Raw genomic sequence first — 19251 nt, 5'->3', positions numbered from 1 at the left:
AACCACGACATTGAACTCTTGCAGAGTTCGTTACCCACCCACCGTCCTCCTGTGACCTGCCTGCCACCCCTCACCCTCCATGCGGCCCTGGCCTGGGCCCAGAGAGAGGCACACAGCAGCCAGGGGCGGTGGCAGGCAGATTTTATTGGACTGGGACACACCAGGGGCCCTCACCCGTGGCGGGGGTTGGGGGTGAGCTTGAAGATAAAATCTGACGATCACTTGTGGTAGAATCGCGGATTCTGGCTGTGCTGGATGAAGGGGAGCCGAGGGCCAGGCTGGCTGGTCGCTGCAAAGCCCGACTGGTGGTGGTGGGGGGGGGGGGGCTCTGTCGGTGTGGCCCTCCCCCTCAGCGCACCCCCGCACTCCCAGCCGCTCCCCCAGAGAGGGAAAAGGAGGAGTGGGGGCTGCCTCTCCTCCTACCCAGTGCTGCTTTCCCTGGAAGCGCAGGGCTTCCGGCGGGTGGGATTGCCATCCTTACCTTTCCTGCTGGCTGCATCTGCACAGGGAGCTGGGGAGAGGCGAGGAGTCCAGGGGCTGGATGCAGAGCTTGGGGATGCATGGGGCGCAGGGAGGACTGCGGAGAAGAGAGTCAGGACCTGAGGCAGCCCGGGGCGCCCCTTGGCCGAGCGCTGCCCTTGACCTCCCAGGACTCCATACTCACAGAGTCCGAGAAGCCGGTCTGCTGATTGGCGTGTTCCATCTGCTTCTGTAAGGACAGGGCCCCGCCGGGCTGGAGGAAGCCTAGGAAGGGAAGGAGGGGTGTGCGGGATGAGCAGACCCCGGAAAGCGGAGGCAAGGAGGACGCAGGGGGCCAGGACCGCGGCGCCGGGCAGCCTCACCTGTCTGGGTGGGCTGGAAGTGGCCGTGCACCGCGTAGGGCTGCGGCTGCGGCTGCGACAGGTACTGCACCGCCGGGAACGCCGAAGGTGCTGAGGACGGCAGGGGCGCAGGCGGTCGGGCCTCCTTCCGGCCGCTTGGCGACCGGCCGCCTCCCTCTCTCTTCCCGCCACTCACCTCTGAGCTGCTGACTGGGGCTGTAGGCCGGCTGCGTGGGTCCGTAGTGGGGTGGGGGCTGGGCGGTCCCATAGGCACCGCCAGGGCTGCCTTGGAATTGACCGTGCTCCGGGGTCCCCGCGAAAGCAGCTGCCGAGCCCACGTAGTGCCGCGTCTGCGGAGGGAGCAGGGGCGCTCACTGGTGCTGTCCACTGCAAAGCAGAACCCCACGCGCCTCGCCTACGCCCCACTTCCCACGACACGGGAAAGCGTCACACGTTGCTCACGACTTGGACCCTCGGTTCACGAAGGCGCCTGGGTCTGCGTGGAAGTAGCCGAGAAAACCAGTGCGCTCCACGGACTCAGTCCTGCTGCTTACCGTGAGCACTTGGGGTCCGAACATCTGCTTGGCCCTGTCGGCTGCCATGAGGGTTCCTGGGCGACTGTGTCCTCCAGGGCTCCCTAGACAGGGAGAGGGGCTTCGTGAGGCTGAAGTGGGTGGCTGCAAGCCCCAGGAGGGCACGTTGCACCCCGCGGGGCCTTCCTCACCCTGCATGCTGAGGAGGTGAGTTCCTGTGTGAACTGTCAGGCTCTGCGGGTACGCGGCTGATGTCAGAGTGGTCAGGTCACTGCGGGGGGAGGCGGGCAGCTCAAACTCGAGGGCGAGGACAAGTGCCCCCTCTTCTGCCGTTAGACACCGATCTGGTGTTCCCAGATCCCAGTTACACTCTGCCCCAAGTTTTAGCTCTCCAATCCCACCTCTGCTCCTTTCGCCTCCGTTTCTCTTCCTCGTGTAAAACTTTCTTGAGTTGCAGGAAGAGCTGGTGCTTCTCTTCCTGTAGGGCCAACAGCTTCTCCTGCAACTTCAGGATCTGCGGAGGGCGGGGACTGGAGCTGAAGGCAGGAGAGCCAAGGGAGGAAAAGAGCTGGGACAGATCAAGGCGCCGCTTACTTGTTCCTTGGTCTCCTCTAGTGACATTCTCTCTTCCATCTCCTTTTTCTTCCTCCTCTCTTGCTCCTCCTTCATCTTCTGTTCCATCATCTTGTCCACCTCCTCCTCCTCTGGAGAAAGAGTCAGGCAGAACGGGAAGACGGCAGGGTGGTTAGAATACCAGAGTGGCAGGGATCGAGGACCTTCAAAACCCGGTTATCACAATGCTCCCTCTGCCCCGTCGGCAAGGGCTCTTTCCTTCCGGAGGGGACAGGGAGGGAGACTCGATTAGGTGCTCTCCAAGGTCCTTCCCGACCCAGGGGTTCTGGGGCTCCGACCCGGCCTCCGGTTCCCACCACCGGCGGGGCCGCCCCATCCCTCCCCCGAGCGGCCGCGGCGCGCTGCTCCGCGCGTGGTGGGGGCCGGGCCCCCGGCGGAGCGCCGCCGCCCGGGGTGTCCTCCCGCTCGGGCCCAGCTCACCCTGCCGCTTGCGCTCCCGCTCCATCATGATGTGCCGGTGCAACGCCCGGGCCATGGCGTTGGAAAGCTTGGGGCGCTCCAGGAGCGCGGGCATGGTGCTGCCGGGGGCGCTCGGGCCGTGCGCGCCCGGCTCTGCCACGGACTGCCAGACCTCGGACCGGGCCTACCGGGAGGCGGGCGCTCAGGGGGGTCGCGCCGGGCGGGCCGAGGCGGGAGCCCGCCCGCCCGCCGCCGCCGCCGCCGCCGCCGCCGCCACCCCGGTCACGTGCCCGGCGCCCGTTTCCCCCCCTCCCCTCCCCTCCCCTCCCCACCCCCCCAGCCGGACCCCGGTGCTCCGCGTGCGCGGCCGGGCAGGGGTCTCCGGCCTCGGCGCTGCCCGCCCCCCGCCCCCCGCCCCCCGCCCCCTCCCTACCGGCCTTCGCTGCGCTCTCTCCGCGGCTCCTCAGCGCCTCGGCCGCGCGTCACTTCCGGCCGCCGGGCCGACTCCTTCCGGAGCCGGGGCGGCCGGCGGCCTCGTGGGTCGGGCGCAGGGAAGGGCGGAAGCGGCCGCGACGGGTGCCGGGGGCGGCCAAACCCCGTCGGCTCGCCCGGCGCCCCCAAGCTGGGCGGGCCCAGGGCTCGTCTGGGGCGGCGCGAGAGAGAGGCCGAGGCGTGCGCTCCGGGACGGCGTTTATTGGCTCCTTGGAAACCCGCGTCCGTCACAACTGTACAGCCGCCCACCTTCCCCGCGCCCGCCCTCGCCTCTCCGCCCGGCGGCCCGGGAAGCGGCGGGTCCGGGGAGGCTCCTCGGGATTCACAGTAACAGGAACGAAAACGGAAATAAATTAAGTGACACGGGGGAGGGAGTCCAGGGAGTCGTGTTCCCCAAGTCAGTGCATGAAGGGGGCTGCCACGCCGGGGGCGTGCGCCGTGCGCGCGGAGACGCGCTCCCCTTCCGGCGGCGCGGCGGGCCTCGGGCTCCGGGCGCATCCGCTGGCGCTGGGGTCGCCGAGCCGCCGGGGGCGGGCGGGGTCGCGGGGGGGGAGGGGCTGAGCCGGGGCCGTGGTCACGCAGAGTCCGCGGGCCGGGGCCCCTCTGTGCTTGTCGTCGAGAGGCCGGCCCTCACTCCACGCGCACCAGCAGGGCACAGAGGAGCGTGGCCCCCTTCTCCTTGGTTACCCACTCGAGTTCGGCTGGGCTGAAGTGGGGGTCGGGAGGTTCTCGGAGGGCGGCCGAAGGGGGCCCGGGGGTGTAGGAGCCGGGGCGCACGCACACCTGGAACGCCACCTGGGCCTGGTGCGTCCGCTGGGACTTGGGGTCCCGGAATCTGTCGGGCAAGAAGCAGAAAGCCGTCCGTGAGGAACTCGGGCTCCCTCCTGCCCCTGCTACCTGCACGACTGGCACCGGCCTTCGGGGTCGCCCCGGCCTTACAGGGGCGGCCCTCCCAGCTTGCCGCCCTCTGCCCGGACGCCCGTGCGCCCCCTCCCTTCTCCAGGCCTCTGCTCAAACCTTCTTCACGATGTCCATCCTGACCACCCTCCCACCTCACGCTCCAGCCGCACGTGTGACCCACCGCGCCCCGCTCTACTTTTTATTTCCATAGTACTAGTCATCTTCAAAGCTAAACGTTCTAGAGTGTCACGGTGGGAACTCGGAGGGCAAGCCACGGAGACCACCCCCCCCCCCGCCCCAGGCGTACTCACTGCACTTTGGATGCCAGGGTCTCCGCCCCAGCATACAGGAGGGAGGGGGAAAGCAGCGCCGGAGGGGGCTGCCCCTCCCGCGGGGGTGCGCAGTTCTCGCCAGGCTCCTCAAACCCTACCCCGGGCTCGCCTTTCAAGGGCCGGCAGCTCAGGATGGAGGCGGTGCCTGTGGGAGAGCCGGGTCAGGGCCGCCCTCCGGGGCCGGGGCCCCACGGCCCTGCCTCTGCCAGCCCCGAGGTACCTGCTCCCAGCTCCCCACGGTCCAGCACCCTCCGGACGGCTGCCACGTTGCTCCCGTGATACGCCATGTGCCACTTCTTGGTCAGCGTCCCAGCTTCCAGGCGGGGATTCACCCTACGACGGACCCGGCACACTGGACACAGGTCGCTGGCTCCCTGACACCATCCCCTGGCCTACGAGTCCTGTCACTTCTTCCACGCGCCCTCTGGAGGGCCTCCCCCGTCCAGGGCGTAAGCGCGCTAAGGGAGAAGCGCCACCCGGCCCCCCATGTACCTGAGGTTGAACCTGCACCAGCCGAAGGGCAGAGCGTATTCCCGGGGGGGCTCCCCACGGCGCCTGTGGGCCTCATCCCCTCGAAGCTTCCGGCAAGACTCACAGTAGCACAGGCTCCGCTTGGGCGGGGGCATGAAATAATCCTCTGTGGGAAAGCGAGGGGTAGTCTGGGTGCGGTGGCTCCGGCCCCGGGTCTCCACCATGCGGCCCCTTCCAGCTGGTCCCCGGGGCTCTGGGCACAGCCCCGCACCGGTCCAGGGAGTGCAGTGGGCTCTGCAGCGCTGGGGACTCACCAGGAAGCAAGAGCAGTTCTTGGAATCGGGAGCAGAGGGCATGGTACTCGCAGCTCTTGAGAGGGCTAGCAGCAGGCAGTGGGCCCCAGCACACACTCTCCTTGATGCCTGAGACAGCAGAAGGGGGGCAGGGTCACAGGAGCTGGGGCTGCGGGGCCGGGCCCCTGGGGGCTGGGGGTTGGCTCACCGTCCACCATGTCCGCTTTTTCCATGTCCCCCTGGGTTCCAGCACTCTTCCCACTGGGAGCCCCTGGTTCAGGACTCACGATTGTCACCTGCAGGGCAGGGCATGATGAGGCTGACCCGGCCCCCAGGGCCCGCCGACCCCCGCCACCCTGCCTCCAGTCGGCTAACCTGCTCACACTGCCCGTAGAGGTCCACGAGAGCGTGGCAGGGCTGGGGGACGTCCGGCACAGCCACGCCCTGGTCCGTGCCGTTGACGTGCAGATGCAGCCCGCCAGAGCTGTCTAGCCGCAGCCCCAGGACGGTGCCTTCAGGACACGTGTCCAGATTTGGCCCAAACTTCTCACAGATCTGGGAGGAGAGACGTACTCTGTTCCCAGAGATCAGACTCCCCCCAGCAGCGGCCGCGCCCGCCCTTCACTCTGCCGCCGGTGCCAGTGCCCGGGCTTGGCCTCCGCGCTCGCCCCCTTCCCCCCCGACGGCCACATTCCCGACGGCAAGGACGCAGGAGGCCGTGATAAGCCTGGGAGTAGACAATGACACGCTCTTGCTCACCCGCTAGAGGGTCTACCCACACGGGGCCCCTTGATACACGAGACCCACAACGAGGGCTGGGTGCCCCTCTTCTCCCTTTGGGCCAGCCCCTCCCGACTTGAGCGTGGCCCTGTCCCTTCCCTCTGCCCCCACCCACCTTGAGACCATTGTGGAAGATGCCGCGGCCCCGTAGCAGCCAGGCCGCCCGCTTGAGGGCGCAGGCAGAAGCAGGGAAGTTGAGCCTCTCGGGGGGGCAGGTGAGGACTCCCAGGACCAGGGAAGACGTCCACTGTCGGTTCAGGAAATCGATCCGCACCTGGGGGGAGAGGTGACCACTACTCCGCAGTCACGGCCCCCCGGGGAGAGACTACCCAGCAGTGCCACCCACCCCCCCTCAGCCAGGGAGGGATGCTGCCCCTTCTGAGGCTGGAGGGACCGCAAACTGTCAACTCGTGTGTTTCCTTCCCTGTGTCAGCCTTGGTCCTGCTGTTGCCTGGCTAAGGGTTCCTGCCGCCCGCGGCTGCTTTCAGCTGGCTCACTGAATCTTCCGTCCGTGGCAGAAAGGCCTCCTCCTCGGCGGGCCCTCCCGGCGCCCACATGTAGGACCAGGGGTCTTTCTCGTGTCCCCCGGCCTCTCGTTACTGCTCCCCACACCAGTCGCCAAGGCGGTGGGGGGGCCTTCCCCAGGATCGATCTACAAATCCCACCGTGGGGTACGAACCGAAGCCTGGGAAGCTCATCCTGGGGGCTTGCCTCCACTCTGTCCTCCAGTGGAGAGGGGTTTCTCCAGGAGGATTGGCCCCGGATGACCCTGAGTAAGAGGAGCTGCGGAGGAGGAGGTGAGGCGCACCTGGACCAGCAGCTGGGGCACCAGGGGCCGGTTGATGACGACGATGCCCTGATTGTAGCTGGCCACCCGCGTAGCCGTACGGTTCCCGTTGGACAGCAGAATGTTCTTCCCGTGGTTCTCCAGGAACTCGAGGGCCGTGGGCATCATGGCCCCTTGACTCTGGCCATGGCGTGGAGGAGAGATGGAGCTGCCAGGGTTGCCCATGCGAGGCCCGGGCCACCCACCCCGCCCCCGGCGTTTACACAGGGCTTGCGTCTACGCCTCTGCCCCCCCCCCCCCCCGCCAAGGGCAGCATCTGAGAAGCCCAGAGCACCCCGCTGTCCACTGGCCCCGTGTGCCCCGCTGCGGCCCCTCACTCTCAGGCCCTGCTCCTCCCCTTCGTCGTCTTCCTCGCCCTCGCTCCCGGTGTCCGAGTTGGGAGAAGGCGGCTGGGTGCTCTCGGGCTCCTCCAGCCTCGTGGAGCTGACCACAGACACGCTCCGGACCGGCCCGTAGAGATCCAGCACCGCCCACACGTTCTGCGGGGCACACACGACACGGGAGTCAGAGATCCGGGGCCTCGAGCCCGCTCTCCAAACCCAAGAACCGTCCCGGACCCACCTTGGCGACGCCAGTGGCCGCGGGCCCCATGTCCTCTCCGTCCACCAGGATGTGCATCGTGTCGTCCGCGCCCCGGCGGATGCCCACGCGGCTCCCCACCTAGGCCCGAGGGGACACAAGCACAGAGCCTCAGGCCACATCTCCCCCACCCCCGCTCCCCCCCTCCCCCCCCACCCCTGGCCCGGGAGCCCGCAGCTTCACCCCTAGCCTCTCTAGGTTCCGGCCATAGTTCATCCTCTGGAGCTGCCCGTCGCGCCTCACTTCGCAGCTGGACACCATCCAGGTGGTCTTTGTCCGGAGCTCTGGGAGGGAGGGAGGCAGCCCGGGGCCCCCGCCTGCGCCGGGCCCCGTCTCCCCGGGCGCGAGCGTGGTCAGCCCCAGCCGGAGGGAGCCCGCCCACCTCTCGTCCAGCTCCTGCACCTTCACCTGAGGGCGAGAGAGCACGGCGGCTGCCACGGGCGCGGGGCGCGAGCTCGGGCAACAGCCTGGCCCCGCGGCGGACGGCCCGGCGCCCACCTCGAACACCTCCTCCGTCCTGAGCTCCTTGGTGCTGAAGACGAGGCCGTGAGCGTAGCCGGCCGCGCGCACCGCCCTTGTGCCATCCTCCTCCAGAGCGACGTTCTTGCCACAGGTGCTGTGGAATCGGTGAGCCACGCCGGCCACTGCAGGGACATGGTGCCACAGGAAGGCGCGGCGTTGGGGCCGCGGGTTTCAGGAAGGGCACGGAGCAGAGCTTTCGGGTCAAACAGGAAGCTGCCCTAAAGGCCCCTCTCGACCGGCTTCCAGCAGCCCGCCCCCCCCATCCCCCAGGTGGCAGGGGGGGCGCCCAGCCCACGCTCCAGCCCGGACCCCGCCCCCCTTCGTGGGGCGTGTCCTACCCGGGGCCCCTGGCGTGTTCCCTGCCCTCGGTCTGCAGCTGCCCTGGCCTTGAACGTCACCTCCCCCACCCCGCCCTCGGCCCACAGCGCACTAACAGCCAGCTGAACCTGGGGAGTGCAGAGGGAAGGACTTCTCGGTGGCGGTGTTGCTGGTCGCCAGGCTGTTATCCATGGGGCCGGTGGCACTGGTGATGGACACCTGGACACACTGGCCATAGAGATCCACCACCGCGTACACCTCTGGGTGGAGAAGGAAGGGGTCAGAGGCCAGATGGCCCGGGCTGGGCTGGCGTGAGGCTGGCAGGCCGAAAGCCACAGACCAGTCACCTTTACCCGGAGGCAAGCCTGAGCAGGCAGCGCCTTGGTCCTGGCCGTTGATGAAGTAGTGCAGGTCGCCCTTGGCGGTGCGCATCATGCCGATGCGCGCGCCCGTGCCCAGCGCATCCAGGTCGCAGCCGTAGTTGTTGCGCATGGTGTTCCCGTCTTGCATGATGGCCGTGCCACTGGAGGGACGACAGGCGAGGCCGGTAAGCCTCCCAGCTCCTCCCCACGCAGGCCTCTGCGCGGTCCCTGCTCATCAGAACCTTCCAGTGCCTTGGACTGGGATCTTCCTCTGTCTCCTACGTCTCTGGGATCCCCCCAGGAAAAAGCAGGAGCTCCCCGCAGAGAAGAGGCTGGGCCGCTGGAGGGTGCGTGGTGACGTGGGTGGGCCTCCCAGAATCGAAGGGAAGGGGTAACCAGATCCCTCAGGCCTGCCAGGGCCACGACAGGCCCCAAAGCCGGCTTCCCTCATCCTGGCCAGCTCCACGCAGCCCTACCGGGCCGGCCGTCAAAGCAGGCAGCCGAACCTCAGCATCCACGTGTCGTAGTCGATGTCCGTCATGGTGTTGGGGAACTCGAGGTCCTCCGGCCGAATAGCGGTCACCCCTAGGAGGCAGGGGTAGGTGAGCGCCAAGCCCCCACAACAGGCAGCCCGCACCACCCCCGGCACACACAACCACACACGCGCACGACGCTTGCGCACGCCCACGCCCCTCACCAGCCTCGATGGAGCCTGACCAGCGGTCCACCATCTTCTGAATGACGATCTCAAACAGCTCTCCGTCCCGCAGGGCCCTGCCAGGGACAGCGGCAGTCAGAGAGGCCCTGCGCGGAAGGCCGAGGCCGCAGGAGGCCACGCCCACACTGACCGGTTGGAGATGACGATGGCGTCGTTGAACTCGCTGCGGCAGTTGTGACGAAGCGCCGTGCGGCCCCCGTTGGTGATGATAGCATTACTGCCGTGCAGCTGGTGGAAGCGCAGGTCGGAGCCCCCGGCCCCCGACGATGGGGAGCTGGGGGACACCTGGTTGTTCCCTTCAGGGAGCGGGTCGGGCACTGGGGGCACCTCTGGGAGAGGGGACGTAACCCATGAGGTTGCCGGTGGTCTCCGAAGCCCCTCTTCCCCCCCCCCCCCCGCCCTGCCGAGGCCGCCCCAAGCCCCGGCCCCAGCCCTCACCCACGTCGTCCACAATGGTGGCCTGGGCTGCCTGGCCGTACAAGTCCACGACAGCGTAGACACCTGGGGGCACGTTCCAGGCCGCAGGGCCCTGAGTCATCCCATTGACAAAGAAGTGCAGAGTCCCGTCCTCCCGCCGCACCACGCCCACCGTGTCCCCTGCCTTGGAAGAAGGGGGGCTGGAGTGAGGAGTCAGGCAGAGTTCCCGCGAGGGCTGGTCCTACGGCAGCCCCCCTTGCCCACCCCCCGCTCGCCGAGCCCCGGCGGTACCCCCGCTCTCCCACCTTGAGGCGGTCCAGGTTGTGCCCATATTCATCCAAGATGGTCGTCCCGTTGTGCATCACCCCGTTCCCAGTCATCATCCAGGTCCCTACGGGGACAGGGAGTGACAGAGGACATGAGCAGGAGCCAGGGCTCCACTCCGTTATACGGCAGTCTCCCTGTCCCTCCCCAGAGCCGCTGGCCCAGCCTGCCCTGATGGTCAGCTTTCTTCCCAGGGCCGGGCAGAAAACTCTGCAGGTACCCACCCCCCACGAGCACTGTCCACGCAACAGCGCTTGGCGCCTGAATGAGTCGTCATAAGCAGGACCGGTAAAGACAGAGGGGGGGGGGGACCAAGCATCAGGGCTCCAGGGGCAGCTTCCTCGCACAGGCCCTTTCTGGGCCCCGCCCTCCCGGGGAGCTCACCGGAGCGCAAGTTGGTCATGGTGGACGGCAGCTGGAGGTAGGCAGGGTCGTGGGTGGTGACTCCGATCTCAATGGAGCCGGCCCACTTGTCCACCATTTTGTCAATGCGCACCTGAAACACCTCTCCGTCCCGCAGGGCCCTGCTGCTCAGCACCACGCCATGGTTGAAGTCATCGGTGGCACTGAGGACAGGGAACAGGGACTCAGGCGTGAACACACGCTCTGCGCACGCCAAACCTTCGCCCGGCGATGCCTGCCCGACACCCGCTGCCCCGAGCCAACCAGAGAAGCTTCACTCTACGCGAGGCTCCCCCCCTTTCCTGTCCAGAGCTCCCCAGATCAGAATCCCTCTGCCTCCTGCTCTCCACCCCCCCATCCCATCAGAGCCCCTTCTGCAGGCTTCTCCCCACCCCATGGGCCATACTGGGGCCTCAGGGCAGTGCGTCCCTCGTGGGTGATAGCTGCCTTCTGCCCGCAGTTGGGGTGGAAAAGCAGGCGCTCGGGCTCTGCCTGAGCAGCAGGGGCAGCGCGCCGGAGGGCCCCCTCCGGAGACAGTGCCCGCAGGATGGCATTGTTCCGGCGCAGACGGTCACTATGGTTGTTATCGTGCACGATGGTCACCTTCACCGCCATCCCGTACAAGTCCACCACACCGTACACCACTGGGGGTGTCAGTGGGGTAGCCACGCCTGGGGGGAGTGTGGGGGGGACCAGCATCAAAGACAGGCAGGACAAGGAGGTACAGACCCCCCACTCCCGAAAGCCCTGACCCAGCAGCCCGCTCTGGGCGTCCCTTTACCCTGGTCGATGCCGTTAATGAAGAAGTGTAGGGCAGAGTTGGACTTCCTCATGAGACCAATGTGGTCACCTTCCTAGCCAAAGCAGAAAAACAAAGATCCAGAACCCATCCCCCCATCAGGCTCCAGACTTCTCCTGGGGCCCCTGAGAACAGAGGGGTTGGTTCTAAAGCCTTCCCACCAGCCCAGGCCGCCAGGGAACGGCTCCGAAGGCGCCGGAGTCTTGAGCCCCCGAATGCTCCCGGAAAGTCAGTCACAGCGTGAAGCCCCCTTACAAACATCCCCTTACCCGCCTCTCTAAGCAATATATAAAGTATTAACAGGCTCGGTTCAGACGTTAGAAAAAAATTTTAAAAGGGAAAAAAAAAATACCACCTACCAGAGACAACGAGTGAGCTGCTTGCCTCTGGCCACGACCCCACACGGCCACACAGTAAGAGAAAGTGACCCTCTGATTCCAAAATCTGAGAGCCTAACTATCGCACAACCCTGCCTTCTCAGAAGGAACCTTCAAGCGAGAGAGCAGAGGCCTTGCTCTAGATCGCAGCGGAGACTGTGGTGCCCCGGCAGAGATGCAGGGTGACGGGGCTGCCCCGGACAGTGGCCCAGACTCTTGCACCCTGCCCCCCCTCACCTGCAGCTCGTCCAGACTGAATTCACAGTACTCCCGGCGAGTGCCCTTGCCATTGGTCAGGATCCCGCAGCCACTCATCATGATGGTGCCTGGGGGAAGGTAGACACCTGGCTAGGGCCTGGGCCTCCCCCGCCTTAGGAAGGTGCCTCCGCCCTGTCAGGGGCTGGTACCTGACTGCAGGTTGGTCATGGTGGCTGGGTACTCCAGGTTGTTGGGGTTGTGGGTGGTGACACCGATCTCAATGGAGCCCGACCACTTGTCTACGAGCTTGTCGATGCGGATCTTGGGGGGAGCAACAGCAGAAGGGCGAGGCGGGGCGTGTAAAGGCTGAGAAAGGACCCTCGGCCCTCAGCTGTTCCCTGAGCCCCACCCTTCCACCGTCAAGGATGGAGCCCCATCTTTGGTTCCCGGAGGGTGAGGGGCCAGCCAGCGCCCGGGAGCTTGCACACCTCAAACATCTCATTGTCCCGGAGCGGGCGATTGGTCATGACAACCCCGTTGTTGAATTCATCCAGGGGCCGGCGGCGCTCGGCGGTCTTATTGTTGTTGCTGAGTTTGATGAGCGTCCCGCACTTCTCGTGAAAGAGCAGGGCATCGTTGGAAGTGAGGATGGGCGAGGTGGCGGTACCGCCAGACCCCAGTCCTTCCCCTGTTGGCGGGGAGCTCAGGTTCACATTTAGGAGCCCCCCGTTGTAGGCAGACAGGATGGCGTTGCCCACCACCTCGGAGAGCTCCATGCTGGCAAAGTCTACAGCAGCGGGACGGGGGAGGGAAGCTGGAATGAGGTTCTACACCCTCGGGCTCACCACTCTCCCCCTAGCCCTCTCCTGAGGCCCCTCCCCTCGCCTCGTCCACCTCACTTCCCACTCCCCAAAGCCTCCCAGAAGCCCCTCACCATTATGCGACTCAAGGCTGTTAGGAAACGTCTCCGGCCGGGACTGCGCTGGGGACACCATGAAGGCTGGGGACCAGGCGGGATGGAAGGGGAATAAGGGTTCAGCCACTGCTGCAGGGCCCACAGACAGGAGAACCCCCTGCTCTAGTCCTTTCTTTCCCCTTCAACAGACTCGGGGGGGTGGGGGGGGGGTCTGAGTGACCCTGTTCACACCCAGCCTTGTTTGTCACTTGTTCTCACCCAGGCCTTCAGCCACTCCCTCTGCCCCACCCCTCCACCACTGCCCTGTGTTCTCACCTTCATCCCCAGAGGTCCCCTGTTCAGTCAAGGCGGAATCTTCAGGGGGCGCGGAGGGCTCGAGGGGAGGTGTGGGGATGGGAGCCGGGGGGCTGAAACCCGGCTCAGGGGGAAGCACAGTAATCTGGGTGCACTTGCCGTAAAGGTCCACGACGGCCCAGACACGAGCGGGGAGGCCCGTGGCGGCCACCCCGCAATCCCGCCCGTTCACCCAGAGCCGCAGCTCCCCGGCAACTGTGCGCTCCACGCCCACACGGTCCCCTTCACCGAGCTGGTCCAGGTCCTGACCATACTCCTCCAGCACAGAACGTCCATCCCTCAATACCGAGCAGCCTGACACTACCCATGAGCCCCCCTTCAGCCCCGTGGCGCTGCTTGGGAAGTCCAGCACACTGGGGTCCAGTGCCGTCACCCCAATCTCAATGGAGCCACTCCAGGAGTTGACCTGCGATAAGGGTGGTGGACAGAGGCTCAGGATGGGCCACCATGGGTCTCCCACCACTAGGAACCCACGTTTCACAGACCACCGCGTCCCCTTCTTCCCACATCTCCCACAGCCAACGGGCTTTTCTCTCCTGAGACGTGAAACGCTACTCCAGACAGGCAGTGGTCTCTGTGACTCCTCCACCACCCCGGGTTCACGGCTCTCCACGCCCACGCCCCTACCTCTCCTATACCACTCTCCTCCTCCCCCTGGCCTGACTCACTCCTAGGCTCTGGCTCACATTCCCTCTCTTCCCACATTCCACCTCTGTGCACCTAGCCTCTTCACCAAATCACACCCCGAAGCACGCACACCTCCCTCTCCCCGAGGGTCTCTCCTCGCGCATCTTTCCGCCCGACTTCATCCTCCAGTGGTTGGTTCTTTCCTCCGTTCTCCCCTCTCCTCCTGTCACATCCCTGACATCCTTCCATCCTCTACTTCCCAGAAACGATTCCGGGAGATCTGGTCCCTAACCATTCCTGGGGATGCAGCCCCGTGTCCCTGCCCAGCTCCTGGGTGTGCAGGAAACTCCAGCTCCCCTCATCCCTCGCCCCGTCATGACGAGCGAACGTTTCTGCTCCATGCGCCCCTCCTGCCCGCCGCCCGGTGCCCCGAAGGTCTGTCGGCAGCCGGCGATGTGGGCTAGTCTGGATCTCCTACCCCGTGTCTCCCGCTCGCCCCCTCCCACCACCCTCCACATCTCGGTTCCGCGGGCCCCGCTCCGCACCTTGCGGTCGATGCGGACGGTGAAGACGCGTCCATCGCGCAAGGGTTCCCGGCTCAACACCAGCCCGTGGTTAAACTCCTGGCCCGGCTGCTGCCGCCGCGCCGTCCGCCCACAGGCCGACAGGCTCACCAGGCGCCCGGTGCGCGGGTGCAGCTCCCCGCCGCTGCCCAGACCCCCGCCGGACCCCGGCCCTGCGCCGCTCCCGCCGGGGCCACCACCCCCACCCGGCCCCGGCCCGGGGCCTCCCCCAGAGCCCCCACTCCCACCCGACCCCGCCGCCATCGCCGCTGACACCGGGGCCGCGCGACAGCCGCGCTTGGCGGCACCGTGGCAACCGCGGTGCACAGACACCCGGAGGGAGTAGGACTCGGGGCTGGGGCCGGGTATGCTTTACGGCACTGCCGGGCGATGAAGCATCCCGGGCTAGGGAACTAATGACCACCACGGTGGGAACGGAAGGACGACGGGGTCGGGCAGGCTTGCTTTACGGCATGGCGGGGTGACGGAGTGGCTCCGACAGCCGTGCCGACTTGGGCAGGGAGCTTTTGCGACAGTGGAAGAAACGACCGCCGCAGGCATCTTTACGACGCAGGGGGTGCTGGCCCCCACTTCAGCTTTGCGACAGCCGCACCGACGACCCCGCCCTCGCCGAGGCAGGCGACACCTCGAAGCATTCGCTTTACGGCAAGAGGAGGAGTGGGGGGGGGGGGTTCTTCCCTTCGAGCCTGCACGCTTTGGAGCGGGTACCCCGAGCGGCGTCCGTAGGATTCCGAGAAGGCACCTGGTAGCTTTATAAATGAAAACCTTTGCCCTGCGCACCACCGAGATCGGCTATGTTTCGCGACACTGTCGTAACCCCTCCACTTTGTATCACACCTCTCGTGAGAGGCAAAGCGGGCCGACTTTTGGGGGGGTGGGGGAGGGGATAAAAGGGCTCGCGATATTTCTAAATAAGCCCACCTTGAACTCCAATCCAGACAAACCCTTAAATCTTAACGCCACGGATAGAGGCCCAGTGAAACCCTGGCAGGTGTTTCCAGTAACGGCGCTGACGGTCTCCCCCCAAAACCCCCGAGCTGTGAACAAGCTCCCAGCCCAACTCTCCCGAGCTCGCGCCGAGGTGGGAGGACTGTGACGTCACAAATGGGGCTTCTCGCCCCGTGACCAGGAGCCCTGATTGTGATTGGATAATTCGGATGAAGGCGGTGATGGGGAAGAAGGGCGGGAACAAATCCCAGAGACAAAGAAAGCTGGCCTTCGGGTGGGAAAGAAAGGGAGGGGCGACCGGAGGGGACCCCAACCCGAGGTCCCTATATAAAGCTTGATTCCGGGGCCGCGGCTCTAGGGAGCGGAGCGGAAGGGTAGCCGGGCCTCCGCCCGAGCGCCCCCAGCCCGCCGCGGTGGGGGCGAGGCTTCGGGGCGGGGCTATGTGCCACCAGGAGGCGGGGCGGGGCAGCTGAGAGTGGCCCCCGGGTGGGGCCATGGAAAAGCAGGAGGCTCCGGGGGCTGCTGGCGGCGTCAGTGGCGAATCCCCGGGAGGGGCAACCAAGGGTGTGCCAGGAGGAATCGGAGGAGTCGAGGCAGACGCCGGGCCGCCCTCCGGTGTTGTCCTGTTTCACGGTTCTGGGACCTCCCTGCACTCCGGGGGAGCCGTAACTTGCTGTCCTGGTTCGAGCCGGCCCTCCGGGGGGGCAGCAGTCCTCGGTTCCGGGCCCAACCAGCACCCTGGGAGGGTTGCGGACCGCAGCGCTGGGTCCCGCACATACCCTGACGGATTAAATGCCTCCTTCCCTGGAACCAGTGTATGCGGGACCTGCCGGTCCCGGTCCGGGTGTTCTGGGGTGTTCAACTCGGAACGCAGTCCACCGCGCTCCGGGTCAACTCTCTTGCACTCCCACAAACCTTGTGAGGACCGGCCCCGCAGCATCCTAAAAACCAGCACCTCCATCTTTATGCAGAAATCCCCCAGTGCAGAGAAGTAAGGAGTCCAGCTCAGCGGGGACCCGGCGCGGAGCGGGGCGGGAGAGGTTCCGGACACTGGCGGGGGCGGAGCTAGGGGAAAGGGGCGGAGTCTTAAGAACTGTGAAGTGTGAGCGGCTGAGGACAATTGGGTGGGAAATGTGAGGTCCCAGGCCTTGGGGGAGAGTAGCAGGTACCAGGTAAATGCTGGTTCCACGGTGCGTGATAATCATTAGGTGTAACCCCCATCCTCAGGCTCCTCTGCCCCTGACACGACGAGAGGGTACAAGAAAAAGGTTTTGAGGGGCGCCTGGCTGGCTCAGTCGTTAAGCTTCTGCCTTCAGCTCAGGTCATGGTCCGAGGGTCCTGGGATCAAGCCCCGCATCGGGCTCTCTGCTCGGCGGGAAGCCTGCTTCTCCCTCCACTCCCCCTGCTTGTGTTCCCTCTCTCGCTGTCAAATAAAGAAATAAAGAAAGAAAAAGGTTTTGAGTGATTGAAAGAATGAGGGAGGGCTGTGACGAGGAGGTCGCTGGGAGGTTTCCTCCCCCTTTCTTGTGTCCTTCCCCCTACTCCAGGAAGAAGTCCCAGCGGTGGGATGAAATGAACATCCTGGCTACCTACCACCCCGCTGGCAAGGATTATGGATCTATGAAGGTGGATGAGCCCAGCACTCCCTACCACAGGTGCTGAGCCCTCAGTCCAGACCCCTCCCTACTCAAAGGGGGTGGGGGGGAGGCAGAGCGGTCTCAGGGCCTGGATACTGCCTGCTGCCCGCCTCTCAGCACTGCTCCCTCCCTCTGATGCAGGCGGCAGGACAGTGATGAGGACCTGCTTGGGGCATCCTCTGGCTGGGCAACTCCCCAGGCACTGGCGGAAAGGTGAGAGGCCCACCAGAGATCAGTAGAGATCTGGGGCCTCTTCCTTCCTCCACCCCTGGGGTCAGAGCCTGTTCTGCTTCTTGGCCACCACAATGGGAGGTACTTCAATTCCCATCAGGAGTAACCAAGGCCAAGGTGGGGGAGTCAGCCAGCTAGGCGCCATCTACCACCTGGGCCTCTTGTCTTCTCCCCTTTGGCGCCCCCAACTAGTCTCCCTCCCCTTCAGGTTTGCAACAATGGACAATTTCTACCCCAAGGTCCTGCAGTACAGTGATAACAGAAGCTCAGGGTCTTCAGCCAGCTTTTCCAAGACACGTGAGATGAGGGGTAGGGGCTGAGTGGAAAGGGGAGGCAGAGTGAACCCTCGGCAGCTGCCTGGCGGGAAAGCCAAGCTCTTACAATGGCCCGCAGACTCCAGTGATTTTGACAAGCACCGAAAGTCACACTATGATGAAGGCAAGTTCCTCAAGGCTCAGAGAAATCTTCCCTTCAGTAATAACAAGCACAGCAACGAGGCCAGTGCCAGTATGGGCGGTGGCAGTCGGGGCGTGATGCTGGACCCAGAGCCCAGGCCTGTGGAGAAAGGCTGGACGGGAGGACTGGCCAGAGGAGTCAAAGATGAGATTGGCCTGGTGACCAGGAACCACATCCCAAAAATCAAGGGTTAGCCATGGTGCTTGGTGGGGGAGGGGGGGCAATGGGAGGTGAGCCCAGGGAAGACAGAGGGCAGCTGGGGTGGGGTCCTCAACACAGCTGTCCTCGGGAAGCCCAAGAGAGGCGTGGGGGATGGAGAGGTCGTGGGGGTTTCCTAATACGGGAGGAGGGCATAGAATGGAGATGAGAACCCGGGGCCTGAGCTTCTCTGTGCTGGGGGCACCGTTATGGACGCCTGGGGATCCTGGATGCCCTAGGTGGCTGTAAGACTCAGAGTGATTGGGGTGACTCTTCAGATTCCCCTACCTTCAGAAATCGGTCCCCACCTTCAGCCACCATTGTGTCGGACCAGGAGATTGATCTGCAACGCAAGGAGTATTATAGCAAAGGGAGGTACCTCAGGTGCTCTCCCCACCCAGAGCTTGAGGAGGACACAGAGGATGAGCCTGAGCCGCAGGACAGTGAGAGCTGGGCTGGGTCAGCCTGGGGCAGGGGGTGCTGACAACCAACAGACTGATGGGTGCCCCAACCTTGATCCCCTGATCCTTCCAGCCTCTGCAAATTTTAACTGGGTGATTGAGAATCCCATAAGCACTGAAGTCCGTCTGCTGGACCACACAGGAAGCCCCGTTCAGGATCCCCGGACCCCCGAAGAGTCCCTGGCAGGGACAACATCGCAGCCTGGTGAGGGCACCAGGCCCCAATGGCTGGCTCTTGGCCAGCTCCCAGCTCCCCAGCCCCCCTTCTTTGCAAACCAGGGTAGATCACCAAGAGATGCCAAGAGCGGCCCCAAGCATCCTGGTGTGCAAGGCCCCTATTGTACAGAGAGGAACTGGGGAGGCTCAGAAGGGGCTGGGACCCACTCCAGCTTGGGATACCCTCTGGCCCCACACCTCCTCCCTGACTCCTCTCTGCCACCCACCCCACTCCAGGTGCTGCCCTGTCCTCCAAAGACAGAGCACAGTCGGGCTGGTGTCAGTGGCTGGTATCCAAGGGGCTCAACTGGCGAAGCCCAGAAAGCTCGGAGAAGAAACCTGGAAGCAGCCCACACTCCCCACACCAAAACCAATGTAGACGTGAGCCCAGGCAGGGGCGAGTGGCTTCCTGTGCTGGCCAGGGAGGGAGAGGTCCTGAGTGGGTAGGTTCTAGGGAGTTTCAGGGGGACATGGGCCAGATCTCCCAGCTGTCACAAGAAAGCCAGTGACCCAGTCCTTTCTTCTTCCAGACGAAACCCTGCGGCTTCGATGGACACAAGAGGAGGGAAGCAGACAATGGAAAATGTAGCCAGCCAGGGATGGGGTGGGGACCAGCCTCTCCCAGCCCTCACCACCCTCGAGGTGGACAATAAAGAGAAGTGCAGGAGTCTGGGTGCTCTGAATCGTTCGCGGAGGATGGGCCTGCTCAGTCACTGAGGACGGGGAGGAGGAAGGGACCTCTGCACACAGGAAACCACAGTGGGCAGAGCAGAGAAAAAAGGTTGGAGCAGCCTGGGGGACTGGACTCAGCAAGGGCCTCTGAGGCCCAGAAGGCCCGGCTGCAGCAGGGTGATAGCGATTGGCATGGCTCGACCAACCCTAAATGTACCAGTAGCATCTTTCATTCTTCCCACCCTGGGGGTGGGGGGCGGTCATCATGCCCGCCTTCCAGATGAAGTACCTGAGGAATCTGGGAGCTTGCCCAGGGTCCCATAATCTCCGAGAGACAGAATCAGGACTTGAGCCTATATCTGCCACCCCCCTGCGCCTGAAGGAGAAAGAAGCAGAGGGGCTAGGGCTCCCAGGAGGAAGGGGACAGCTGAGTC

The 19251-nt window shown here is 65.1% G+C and overlaps 3 protein-coding genes across 11 annotated transcripts; 1 reads left to right on the top strand and 2 right to left on the bottom strand.

Moving 5' to 3' along the window:
- Window positions 1-125: 125 nt before the first annotated feature.
- On the bottom strand, window positions 126-2907 carry GPS2 (G protein pathway suppressor 2). Its single transcript, XM_028125029.2, has 11 exons — window positions 2820-2907; window positions 2408-2570; window positions 1949-2058; window positions 1756-1868; window positions 1546-1625; window positions 1376-1458; window positions 1018-1171; window positions 843-932; window positions 665-744; window positions 482-577; window positions 126-302 (listed from the first exon to the last, which is right to left on the bottom strand). The coding sequence occupies exons 2-11, from the start codon at window positions 2499-2501 to the stop codon at window positions 219-221; spliced, it is 984 nt and encodes a 327-aa protein (XP_027980830.1). The 5' UTR covers window positions 2502-2570; window positions 2820-2907; the 3' UTR covers window positions 126-218.
- A 157-nt stretch (window positions 2908-3064) lies between these two features.
- NEURL4 (neuralized E3 ubiquitin protein ligase 4) lies at window positions 3065-14335 on the bottom strand. 4 transcript variants are annotated; one of them, XM_028125051.2, is made up of 29 exons: window positions 13960-14335; window positions 12749-13193; window positions 12452-12517; window positions 12006-12304; window positions 11727-11838; window positions 11557-11645; window positions 10925-10997; window positions 10550-10814; window positions 10126-10307; window positions 9723-9808; window positions 9439-9601; window positions 9131-9329; window positions 8980-9056; window positions 8789-8867; window positions 8268-8443; window positions 8037-8180; window positions 7579-7724; window positions 7264-7488; window positions 7063-7161; window positions 6819-6980; window positions 6463-6621; window positions 5770-5928; window positions 5250-5429; window positions 5083-5170; window positions 4896-5003; window positions 4603-4747; window positions 4331-4443; window positions 4090-4255; window positions 3065-3713 (listed from the first exon to the last, which is right to left on the bottom strand). In XM_028125051.2, the coding sequence occupies exons 1-29, from the start codon at window positions 14239-14241 to the stop codon at window positions 3509-3511; spliced, it is 4692 nt and encodes a 1563-aa protein (XP_027980852.2). In that variant the 5' UTR covers window positions 14242-14335; the 3' UTR covers window positions 3065-3508. The 4 variants fall into 4 exon arrangements, with proteins under 4 accessions (XP_027980852.2, XP_027980855.2, XP_087884138.1 ...); XM_028125054.2 differs by having other exon boundaries at window positions 8049-8180; window positions 13960-14241; XM_088028012.1 differs by having other exon boundaries at window positions 8274-8443; window positions 13960-14241.
- An 896-nt stretch (window positions 14336-15231) lies between these two features.
- LOC114225302 (uncharacterized) lies at window positions 15232-19177 on the top strand. Of its 6 annotated transcripts, none has more exons than XM_088028011.1 (9): window positions 15232-15937; window positions 16494-16601; window positions 16725-16796; window positions 17023-17111; window positions 17208-17459; window positions 17747-17911; window positions 18003-18134; window positions 18383-18526; window positions 18676-19177. In XM_088028011.1, exons 1-9 carry the CDS (start codon window positions 15441-15443, stop codon window positions 18732-18734), a joined length of 1518 nt encoding a protein of 505 aa, XP_087884137.1. In that variant the 5' UTR covers window positions 15232-15440; the 3' UTR covers window positions 18735-19177. The 6 variants fall into 6 exon arrangements, with proteins under 6 accessions (XP_087884137.1, XP_087884133.1, XP_087884134.1 ...); XM_088028007.1 differs by having other exon boundaries at window positions 18383-18588; XM_028124861.2 differs by having other exon boundaries at window positions 15860-15937; window positions 16174-16601; window positions 18383-18588.
- Window positions 19178-19251: the final 74 nt, after the last annotated feature.

The sequence above is a fragment of the Eumetopias jubatus genome, unplaced genomic scaffold (genome assembly GCF_037043125.1).
Source record: "Eumetopias jubatus isolate StellerSeaLion01/CBP00866 unplaced genomic scaffold, mEumJub1_p1.0 scaffold_10, whole genome shotgun sequence".
In the NCBI taxonomy this organism is placed as follows: Eukaryota; Metazoa; Chordata; class Mammalia; order Carnivora; family Otariidae; genus Eumetopias; species Eumetopias jubatus.
Note: the sequence above shows the minus strand (reverse complement) of the source record. Positions and strands in the feature narration are given on the sequence as shown.

Coding starts and splice junctions, on each gene's coding strand:
- GPS2 (XM_028125029.2), bottom strand. CDS start 2,501: ATGCCCGCGCTCCTGGAGCGCCCCAAGCTTTCCAACGCCATGGCCCGG. Junction 2,059..2,407: donor GCGGGAGCGCAAGCGGCAGG/GTGAGCTGGGCC, acceptor CTCTTTCTCCAG/AGGAGGAGGAGGTGGACAAG. Junction 303..481: donor AGATGCAGCCAGCAGGAAAG/GTAAGGATGGCA, acceptor CACCACCACCAG/TCGGGCTTTGCAGCGACCAG.
- NEURL4 (XM_028125051.2), bottom strand. CDS start 14,241: ATGGCGGCGGGGTCGGGTGGGAGTGGGGGCTCTGGGGGAGGCCCCGGG. Junction 5,171..5,249: donor TCTACGGGCAGTGTGAGCAG/GTTAGCCGACTG, acceptor CCTGCCCTGCAG/GTGACAATCGTGAGTCCTGA. Junction 5,004..5,082: donor AAAAGCGGACATGGTGGACG/GTGAGCCAACCC, acceptor CTGCTGTCTCAG/GCATCAAGGAGAGTGTGTGC.
- LOC114225302 (XM_088028007.1), top strand. CDS start 15,441: ATGGAAAAGCAGGAGGCTCCGGGGGCTGCTGGCGGCGTCAGTGGCGAA. Junction 16,797..17,022: donor CCCCAGGCACTGGCGGAAAG/GTGAGAGGCCCA, acceptor CCTCCCCTTCAG/GTTTGCAACAATGGACAATT. Junction 17,112..17,207: donor AGCCAGCTTTTCCAAGACAC/GTGAGATGAGGG, acceptor AATGGCCCGCAG/ACTCCAGTGATTTTGACAAG.